Source organism: Triturus cristatus, chromosome 9 (genome assembly GCF_964204655.1).
Source record: "Triturus cristatus chromosome 9, aTriCri1.1, whole genome shotgun sequence".
NCBI classification, from domain to species: Eukaryota; Metazoa; Chordata; class Amphibia; order Caudata; family Salamandridae; genus Triturus; species Triturus cristatus.
This window is the reverse complement of record NC_140592.1, coordinates 793776308-793787853: the sequence shown is the minus strand read 5'-3', so window position 1 is coordinate 793787853 and position 11546 is coordinate 793776308. Positions and strand designations below refer to the sequence as shown.

The 11546-nt window shown below is 41.3% G+C and overlaps 1 protein-coding gene across 1 annotated transcript in view; it reads right to left on the bottom strand.

The window, feature by feature from the left end:
- Positions 1–3031: 3031 nt before the first annotated feature.
- The window catches only part of SNAPC1 (small nuclear RNA activating complex polypeptide 1), a 124408-nt gene continuing 115893 nt past the window's right edge, over positions 3032–11546 (bottom strand). Inside the window, exons 9-10 of the mRNA XM_085626186.1 lie at positions 10493–10567; positions 3032–4724 (exon numbers count right to left, since the gene is read on the bottom strand). Of these exons, the coding sequence (XP_085482312.1) occupies positions 4669–4724; positions 10493–10567 (131 nt within the window). The 3' untranslated portion in view covers positions 3032–4668. The remainder of the gene's footprint in view (positions 4725–10492; positions 10568–11546) is intronic.

Sequence of the window (11546 nt, the reverse complement as noted above, 5' to 3'; positions counted from 1 at the left end):
CGGATTATTAGATGTAAATACATTTAATATTCAGAAAGTGTGCTGTGCGCTGTCAGTGACCTGCCCAAAGAGGACATGAAAGAGCTGAAATTGGATCATAAATTCAAAGTTGTTCAGAAAAGGGGCCCTGGAAATAAGTTTGGCCCAGGGCCCCAAAAATCGTTAAAATTGCCCTACTTCCCGTGAACTGTAGCTCCAAGGCAGTTTGACCATTACTATAGGCATTCTGGTGTTTAAAACAAAGCTATTCGTGACTTCTTTCAGGTCCTGCAGGAAGGCGGCGAAGCATCGCTTTTCCAATCTGTAAATAACACTTGCTCCAGCACGGCGCTCCGAGCATCCCTCGCGAGGATTACACCCGCGCGCCAGCCAATGCTTAATTGCGGACTATCGATTTAAATGCCATTAGAAGGGTTTACTTTCACTTGATGGGGTCAGGTGTTTTCTGGAATTAGGAAGATTACTGCTGAAGCCCGTCACTTAAGAGAATTCTCCAGCTTTCCACGTGGCAGCCACGTAATACTAAAGAACCAATACTTCCGGCGGAAGTCCTTTCTTCATAAAGCCTTACAACAGTCAGAAAGCATTGCTGCTATTTCGTCGGATACCCGGGGAACGATATTTCTGTCAACAAAGGGCACACGTTTCTGTCTTTCGGTGTAACAGTGGCAGTGCCCAGGTCTGTTTGCAGAGACATAGCACAAGAAGCAATTGCGACAAGAAAATGCCACCTTACTACATCCTTATAAGTGCGAGTACTCTGGATCAAGATGTGATGCTTTGATTATTTACTGGTTCACAGGAGTTCCATAAATCTGGTGGTCTTGCGAGTGTTCTCATGATGCCACCATTCCCTCGGTCATTCTCATGCCCCAATGCAGATATGGAGACCCAGGTTTACTAAGCCTTTGCGCTTGCATGAGAGCGCCACAAAGCGGTGCCTGGTATTCACAATCCAGTAAAAAAAAAAAAAAAAGGGCATTTTAACGCCGGAATAGTGCACTTTTTAAGGCACAAAAACACTGTGTCAAGGGAGCATTATTTGGACGGATTAACATATTCCCTCCATAAATTTGACACAGCCTGATCTAAGGTAGCCAGATCTGCTCTGCATCAAAAGCTAACACCTACTTAAAGCAGGCGCAAACAAGGGTAAAAGTGGTATGGGCTGCAAATTCTGGTGTAGTCAAGGGGCAGGCAAGTCATGGGTGAGAGAGCAGCTTTGACAATTGTTTGACTACAAGAACCTCTCCCCTCCCGTGAACAGCTCAGGGGGTTTTCGTTAGGCTATGAACATATGGCATAGAAAAGTTATACTGATTGGGTTTTGTATTTATGCATGTTTAAAGGCACATTATACCTGGAAATTATTCAGGGACACCCATTAGGATAACCAAGAGTGTTTAGAGGGATCATTTATTTGCCTAGGAGAAGGCTTGAAAAACGTAGACCAGGGAGAAGTTCACTCATTATAGTGTATAGTTCTCCAACCCCCATTTTAACGATACCTTCTATAGGAATTAATAGTGTAGGTTCCGTGTAGCCAGGTATTTTTTAGACTCACTACTCTTTCTGACCCTTCCACTCTCACAATATCACACAGTATTACTCCACGAAAAGTGCTCCCACGTCTCGGTCGGTCATAGCACGGCCCATCCTGCAGCAGGGCGGGAAGAACCCGATGATGAAGCATGCCACCAATGGACTTTTTGGTGGGTGAGGGTTATTTTAAAAAAACCTTATTTTCACTAAAGAAATCCATATCTTTTTCTTGGGAACACTGGTAGCAATCACTGGAAGTATAATATGTGTTCACTAAGTGAAGGTTTTCATGAATGAAAGGTGGACTTCCTTTGTTTTTCCATAATTTCCCAAGGAGGCTGAGTCCACAGCATCTCTAACCTTTTTCTCCCTCCCTTGTTCTTTGGGCTAAAATTACATTAACCACATCAGACAGGTGATCAGTTGGTTCTTCTTAATCTCCTCACAAGAAGGTGTAGATAGTAGAAGTTCAGATGAGGTAGTCTGTCTTGCTGCTGGGACAGTGGTTCCTACTGAAAAGAATGCTAAAGTAGAGGGCAGATGTTCAGGGTCAGCAATTTGGAGCATCAGGCCCTCCTGGTCCAATTTGTTGCCACCAAAATCAGCTGTATTCTGTTCCATCTTTCTTCATGACCTGGGGGATCCACAGCAGAGAGGGAAGCATGTATAAGAGACCAGAGTAACATCAAAGACAGAAAGCATCTGCTTGTGGAGGAAACTCCAGAGTGCAAAAGGCTAGACAATGAGAATTATGGGAGATAGCAATTAGGTCTACCAGTGGTAGGCATCACTGAGCAAAGATGGGAAAATGCCATTAAGTGGCAGCCAAAGCCTCCATAGACGGGGCACAAGAATGGCCTGCCGTATGTCAGTTTGGTGTCCATAATCCACCACCAAAGGTCCTTAGCTGCTTCATTGGAGATGTGGATCCCGTCCAAAAAACATCCCTAGCGCTAGGCCAACTGCAGGCACAGATTCAATTAGAGGGCTCACATATGACAACGGGTGGAAAGCACCAGCAGGATGCACGATGCTAAGTAGATTACAAAAATTAACAACACTGCTTGAACACGCCATTTTTAAGAGGCAGTGATACATTCTGTACAACAAAAAATCAATAACTACTTGGTAGCAACAATAAGACAACCAAAGCATTTGTAAACAATGTTTGATTGATACTGCAAAACCCAAATTATGCAAATGGAGGAAAAGGGCACAAACCAAAGTGCAGTCCCATCCCAAGAATTGAGTAATAGGTTTGTCAGAGGTGATGCAAGAACACTAGTACTCATTTGATCTTACAAAAATATCTCTTCTATCTCAATAGAGGGGCAATCACAGTGAGCATGTCATTGAAGAAGATGTGGGCATTCAAGAATGCCTTTTTATAACTATTACAAGGGGGATTCATGGGCTCTCAGATTCCAGGATTTAGCCACTGAACTTCTGGAATAGAAGGTCTTGTGAAGAAAGAATGAACACAAAAGAGTGACAGATTTGAACAACTGTTGTATATACAGAATACTAGAAATACAATTAAATTAAAGAAATGATTATAATAATAAAAAAAAGGAGCATCACATGAACTTAGCAAAGACGGGGGCATTTACTACAGCCTGCTGAATGTATTTCAATGTAAATGAACTGTTTTGATTATTACATGGTGACTGATGTTTCCCACTCTTTCACCCTTCTTAACCATTTGTTACAAATACTTGTAAAAGAAAACGTATGCCTCGTTTCTAGCAGCGTTGGAGCCTTGGCTACCACTCGCCTTAAGCATGCTACCACAAAGCATTCAACAACATTTCCATTGGTAAGCCTGGAAACCGGCAACAATTACATTTTCCACGGATGATCCCAGCAAACCGTAGTGCATTCTATTTTCAGGTATGCAAATATACGTCTGCATCAGATCATGGAAAAATCTACCAAGCAAGGTGTAATGAATGCCCTTGCTAACTTTAACTTCTTTTTTTTCCTCTATGGGGAAAATATTTTTACCTATGGAGAACCGACTTCCTCTGCACCCCTCCCATTTCCAGTGGTGTTCTCTCCTGACTTTGGAACAGGTTTTATATATGTCTCGTCAGGAGTGTCATTTATTAATATCCATAAATATGTCCATTTCTCAGTGCCCACAAAATCAAATCGCATTCATGCCATGAAACACCAACTTCCTGAAGTGGGTTTGCTCACATGAAAATCTGTCTGACTAAATCCTTTTACAAGTGCAAAGCATTGTGCAAATGTGAGCCAAGCGTCACATGAAAGGAATCAGGTACGCAACATTCTGACAGCTCCTTGCAGAGTTCATCTCGTTGTGAAATGTAATTATGCAGCTAAGTGAGGTACAGTGAGGTGAAGCGATGTGTCCAAGATGCACACTGTGGTGTGGTCAACAATCTCCTTGTTACTCAGATGCACCTTGCCCATGACTGTCCGGTGACAGAATAGGAAAGCTTACCTGCATCCTATGAATTAAACAAATGACCAAATGTCTTGTGCTACTGAATGTACAAAACGGGCTAAACCCCAATAACATTAAGAGCAAATGATTACTCAACAGGGATTCATTCATTTCAAATCTTAAAGTATTGATCAACAATATAGTAGAACTGTTTATTGCACTCAATAGGTGCTCATCAAGATAATAAATCAGAGTTGCCAAGGCAAAAAAAACGGTCAAAGCAAAACTCCTCTCTGCCTTTTGTGAGGTTTATGTACTCATTTCTGTTGCAGTTTGTGTGCTACTGCATCAGCAATACATTGTCTTTACGCTCAGGGCATATTAGTTTGTTTGCTACACAATATTCCAAATCATTGGTGCAGCACATGTTTCTAATAAACCCTTCCTTGTCTGGCTGTATTTTATGATCTTTAACGGTGACGTGTTCCTCCAGCAGGGTGACACTTCTTTGTAGTGTACATTACTGTCTCTGTTGACTGAAGAGAAAGAATGACGGTGTAGCTGGTGACGAGAGGACCCTTCTAACTCCTTCTGTAGCACTTCACATCATTTTGGATTGAAAGCAGACATCTTGAATTTGTTGAAGGTTTAGTTGTTCATCGGAACTCCATATTCGGCACCTGGCACAGGAAGCCATTCTAGAAGTCTATGTTCTTTTAACGTTTTTTCAGTGCCTTCCCTTGGCGCTTTTTCCTCTTCACACATGGAGCTTCTGAAAACAAGATACAAAAAAAAAGAGCGTTTAAAGTGAAATCTTCTAGTTTTTAAATATATCACGCAACCCGTTTTGCTTGTAAGAGACAACAAACAAGAACACTAGTACAATACCACCCTACATCTTTGTTTGGGCAAAACTCAGTGTAATATTAACCAAATAAAGCTCATTATTTCACATACTTAAGTGCCAAGCCACAATCATGCTTTTAACATCGAATTGAGAGTGATGTTCTGAACCAGGACGTTTTATTTTTGAAGTCTAAATACTAATCAATCATCTGTTTCCTATACCAACTTCTCTTCAAGACGACAATCACTTGTAAACTAGCTTATTTGCCTTCTAGGTCATAATTTTGAGTAGTCCGTTAATTATGGTAAAGAAAAATACGCCCTTGTGGCCTATAAGCATGCTTTTGTAATCACTACTGAACTGCAGACTTCTATCAACATGCATTTAACGGTTCTTGTATTGTATGGATCTAAATGATGCTCCCTTTTCACTATACTAGGCAAAGACCGAATGAGATATACCACACCGGGCAAGAATAGCATCATGTATGTTAATTTAACATCCTATATCAAAGACAGGATTTAGGGGGGTCCGTAGGCTAGGGATCAATACCATTTACCTTAAAAATCACTAATAAAAGGATGTAGAGAAAACATTTGCCACACCATCGGCTACTCAAATTTACTAGCCGAACCTGTATTGCAGGAAAAGTCCAACCCACGAGTCTCTTCTAGGTCTAATATACACATTTTTGTTACAATGTGGGAGAAATTAATTTCCATCATCTCCATTGTCATCTCCATAGGGCTGAAGTTGATCAGAGTCAGATCCAGAGAGCTGATGGAGCACCTGATGCGGCTCCGTAGCAAAGGCAATGTTCTATCCAAGTTAGAATGAATGGGGGCCCATGGATGCCAAAGTGGAAGAGTTTGGTTCAGAGTCGGACACCACCATCGGTGAAAAGTTCTCCTCTGGCAGTAGTGGGGCTGGTGATGATGTTGAAGGGGCTGGCGCAGATCTTGGTTCCAGACTGGAAGGTCAAACCAGAGGTAGGTTAAAGGAGCACAGTCCGCGCAGAGAAGGATCTGCTGTGATAACTCAAATGTAGACTCCTGCAGGACCGAAGGCACGCCAGAGCGAACTGGAATAGTGCCCAAGAAGTACGGCATGCTTTCACTAAAGGCCTCAATTTGCTGCAACGACACCTACAGCCCTCGAAATTTGAGGTGCATAAAGAGAAGCTGCAGTATCAGTCCTTTGTGGGACATAGAGGCACATTAACTCCCTCATCACCTTCCTGGAGTCCGAGTGTAGAGATGGGGGTGATTTGTGCTTGACTTTGTCTTTAATCTTTGACTTAGATTTAGTCTTAACCAAAGACTTCCACCGTGACGAGGGCCTGTCAAGGGAATGGCTTTAGAAGTGGGGAAGAAGGCTGCGCTCTCAATTTTAAGTGGCAGTGGCACGTGCACAGTTTCTTCTGGTGTCTCGCCATGAACAGCTTCTCTTTGTGACTGTGGATCACCTTGGGATTCATGAGGGTGCACTCCTTGCACGACTTCAAGCCGTGCCCTGCACCCAAACACCGAAGGCACACCCCTCATGTGGGTCTGTCACAGAAGTCCCGGCAGGGTTTACATTCTGTAACCTTTGGAGGGGACCTGATTTCCCTTGAACACAGAGTCGGATTTTTTTTATGGGAGGATACATCTCCTCACCAGATCAGTGTCTGAAGGTGCAGAAAGAAAAGAAGTAATGTCAGCGTGCAGAAGTGGCGCTATAAGCTGCCCGGTTCGTCGCTGCATTGCTTTTTAAATCTTCCAGATCCAGTCTGGCATCTGAGGATATTCTAAAGGTGAGGATTCAGAGGTCAGAAGTAGCCAGAAGAAAAGAGCATTCCATAGATAGCAATATTTGCACACACACAATAGATTCCTCCGTTTTGTCAGTAAAGAAATATTTTCAATTCAATAAGGGGTTGTTCCCGAATACAGACAAAATAAAGTGGCATAATCAGGAATGGTTGTGTCTAATGCAACAAGTAGTTGATCCAGAATTAAGAGGACTTTGCAACCTGTTGGAGCTACTTGGAACCTCAAACCATTCCAGTCTATCTGAGGTCAAGGACAGCATGTTGGGTGACCTTAAAACGTGGTTTACAGGCTGAGAGGTGGACGAAAGGCTGACAGAATTTCCCATGCACAGAGGCCTGCTTGAACTGGTTTCACTTTCTAAAGCTAAAAACAATTACAGAAAGTTTGAAACCTAGCCAAGCGCTTGTCACAGACCAAATACCAGTGTCCCTAATACGTAATGAGCCTGAATGGCAGTCGACAAATCACAAACCATTTTCATCTAGGTAAACGAGAGAGGGCAGGTAGCATATTATTGGAGTGGTGCAATTATGATAATCTAGTATAAATTTGGAGAGAGATCTCCTCCACACTTTACAGGTTAATTTTTCTATTCTACTGCAAATGTTTGTCAAACTTTATGCCAAGGCAACGTGAGAACAGACTAGCCCAGGAGTGGATTGTTCCTTAGGAACAGGCTGGATTTAGACCAGGTCTCCGCACAACAGATCAGTATTGTTTTTTTTGGTACCAAAACCCACTACAACTGCAAAACAGTTATGCCACTGTTCTGTGGACTTTCTTGCTGCATTTGACTGGTGCAAAATGAGACATAATATTTATGCTTTGTGTGTTGCCAAACTACTAGAGCAGTCAGTTAATTGTGTTCATGTGCAAGTTGGGATAAATGATGAATGCATCTGGAAGTTTCCTGTGAAAAATGACTTGAAGAAAGGCTGTGCACTTTGTGTATCTTTGTACATTTTTCATCTGATTTACAACAGTATATAAAAGATGCCTACGCTTTTCCTCCTACGGCGAGTAATCACCATATTGTAAGCAGATGATTAGGCAATTCTTCATCATACTTTCATAATGCTTAAACCTCAGAAGGTCGCCCTTGTCAATTATTGCAGTAATAGAATGACTTAAGAAAAAAAAGACTAAAGTTCTTGCATTTGGAAAGAGAATAGTCTGGGCCCACGGTGGCTAAAGACATCAAGGATTGGAAGTGGTGAATTCCAAGACACAATCTTGGTATAGCTTTTACCAGCACCATCAGCAGGAAACGGCACCAAGATAAACAAGCATTGGCATAGCCAATAGGTCTCGCTTTTGGGACCCTATAAGTGTTTAGTTATGCAACTGTTGCATGGCTAAACACTTATAAGGTCCCAAAGGCGAGACCTATCGGCTATGCCAATGCTTGTTGCTAGTGCTACTAGTTTGCTCACCCTAAGTGCGCTGTAGAATGCCATAGCAAACACGATTTAAACAGTGCTGCTTCAAAGCTGAATGTTTCTTGGTCCACTACAGCCAATAAGCAGCAGCCTGTACAACAAGCAGGAAGTGGGATAAGGGAGAGGGTGGCAAATAGTGAGGACTTTCGCGGCCGCTTTGATGTTCTCAGTGGCCGCGCGGCTCACTGAGAACATCAAAGCGGCCGCGAAAGTGATCAGGCAGGCTGCCAAATGGTGCGCGCGGCCGGCGCACATGCACTGTATTTGGAGGCCTGAAAAGCACTAGTTTGCACTTCCAAATCCCCAGTTTACTAAAGCTCTCGCCAGAGCAGCGCTAAAGCGCTGGCTCAGGCGAGACCTGAAAATCAGCCTGGCCTTTTCAGAAAGGATTAGAGCGGATTAGATATAACAAGCAATATGGGGCAAGCCATGTGGAAAACAATATCCCTCTCATCTTTCACATTCTTGCAGATACAGTGAATTGCAACTGTCTAGAAGGAAAATATTTGAGGAAGTTACTTGGTCTTCAAATGAAGTCATAAGAGGCGTACTCTATTTTGAACATGGCCAATGATCCTTTGAAGTAAATTCAGATATTCTACTTCTTAAATACATGGCCAACCTGAACGGCTGACATTCGTCCTCTATTTTCTCGGTAAAGATGCCTTTTCAAGCACCTTTGGAACAGACGAGTTTTCAGAAATGTTTAAAACCCACGTGTAATGTGGAAATGTACGCATAATATTAAGAATGAAGTGCCATTCCAAGACACAGGGATGGATTGTGAGTTTGCTAAGGACATGCTATATCTAGAGGAGAAATTAACTGTACGTCTCACTTTCGAACTCCTGCAGAGAAAGACTACTGCATTTTCTGCCACACAATGGCTGATGTTTACGGTCTGGAGGATATTGGGAGACAATAAATGGGGAAACCATCAAATCTGTTTATGTAATGTGTAAGAAAGTTATGTGTTATGCAAGTACTTTACAACGTATTCTATTGCACTGTGCCGATTCTTAAAGAAGAGTGGAGAGCTTGCAATTGCAAAGAATTTAACAAATGTTACTGTGTTTAAAAGGGAAAGGATTATCTGTTCCATAAACTGTTTAAGGGGCTGATGATTAGATCTGATGGACCAAACGACCTAAATAAAAAAATAACAGCAATGTATCATTAAAAACAGTAAATATATGAATATATATACCTGCATTCCAGTCATTCTTTTCTCAACACCCGGATATTTTATTAAAAACCTTAAACTGGAGAGAAAATTTTTACAGACAATACAAGTGCATATGAGAACCTACGTAGACGACAAGATCTATATGTCTCAAGCAAGATGCACCAGCAACAGGGATTACAAAATGGTTTTCTTCAAACCACAGGTCCCGGATAATTTTGAAAAAAAAAAACAGATTTAGATCAAGTTTAACAGAACTAAGATATTTGGATTTTTGATAACTACCTAGGAGGATGTGCTTAAATTCTTTCACACGCCCTTCTCTAATTTGCAAGAAGACATACAATGCTGAGCATGCAGGACTTTTGTTTGGTAAAACAGTAGGTCTCTTGCAACCCAGTTTAGATACATTTGCCATTGCCTCTTCAATATGGGGTTTAGTCTATTAAAAAGTATATCACTGTCAAGAGAAGAAATAAGGGAACTAACATGTGGAAGATGGAAAATCTAGAAAGATTTTTGGAAATATACTACATTAAGTAACAGAATCACATATAAGCAGGAGATGTTAGGGAGCTGATGCAGTAACAACTTGAAAAATTGAACTGGTTTCCAGAGGAGTTATCCCTCCACGTCAACAGCCCATTACTTTTGGTATGTCTATGTACAGTAAAGATCTTAACTAGGGATAGGATCAAAAGTTGTATTCTTCTCGGGTCAGACAACAGATTTGAAAAATGGCACATCGACCCGCCAACAACTTGCCAGATGCCAACTCTCTCTGGATGACTGGAAATTTAGATGAGTATATCAGAACGTGTTTCCACTGGATTTTTTTGGGGCTAGAGAAGCAAATAACGTGATGTGCAATACTTAGTTATGCAGCCTTACCACAACCAGTACTTTCCTTCACTGTAAATAGGAAAATCTTTTTGACAATTGACACTCATTTCGGTGTAAGATTATACTTGTGGAGGAGCCATCTCATTCAATGTGCCGATGGCGCTCCATGTTTTAATACATCTGAAACCATTCCGAAATTGTTAAAAAAAAAAAAAAAAAAAAAAAAAAGGCAGCACGCTGGCGCATACATATACAAACCAAAATAAAATGTCTCATGATGGGTCTGAGTGGAGGATGCTTAGTGAGTTGGGCAGCCAGTAGGGACTGAATGCATCATTTTGTCATGAAGGCACAAAAAAGAAAGGCAGTACGACAGAGTGAAACATCAATGATTTAACTAATTTGCTTCCATACCTTTCTCACTGGAAGTATCTTCTTCTATAATTACTGGCATACTCAGACTCCCACGGATGTCTTTTTCATCTGAAACTGAACCGTGGACAAAGTTAGTGGTCAAAGATTTCATTGCTAAGCATTTGATCTTGATTCTAGACTGCAAAGGTGACTGACAGCACATTTTGCAAACAGCATGAGAAAAGGTTTCATGGATGTAACTAGTTTTCTCCACTGTTAGTATCTTTGCCACATTGAAAAGGCAGCCATTACGTTGAACATCAAGGCACTTTAACAAAATGTATTCAGTCTTTCGATGTATCGGGGAGTAAATATTAAGTCTTGATAAATTATCATGTTCATTATATCCACAATCCAACTATAGCACACATTACACACTACATCGCCTGATCCATTACTGGTAGCTCTGACAAATGGGACCCGTTTCATGGGCCTTGGGAACAACTGCAACACAATATTTACCAACAGGTTTAACAGATACGGTACCCCAATAAAATGTAGTTGTCACTATTGTTAAAATGTCTAGAAAAGAATCTACCCATATGGTTTAACTTAGTTCTCTCATTTGGAGCATATAGGGACCATCAGATCAATTATGTCAAAATAGGTTTTATAACCCAACCGAATATCATCAAACATTGTGGAATCCCCCTGTTGGTGAGTGTTGATGTATTGAGTCATAAAAGGGAATTCTCAATGTTGGCACGGTCGTATAGATGCTACCAACAATGGAGAAATGTTGCAACAAGTAATAGCCAGGTAACTTGGTTTTAGGCCTGGCTTGACAGCAAAGCTGAATGCAAAGATGTATTTTTACAAATTCTTTAAAAAAAAATACATGTGTGGGTTTTGGCTCCTTCCACAGCAATAATAGTACCTTAACTTGCTACGATCGGCTGTTTAGCCTTTCAGAAGGAACTTGCTTCCACTGGATTGCACAAAGGACTATTTTATATCAAATGTAAATCAATCAATCACTCAATCATCACGCTGTTTGTCATATTCAATTCCTGATCTTCTAGGCTGTCTATTCAGAAAGTAACTGGATCCCAGA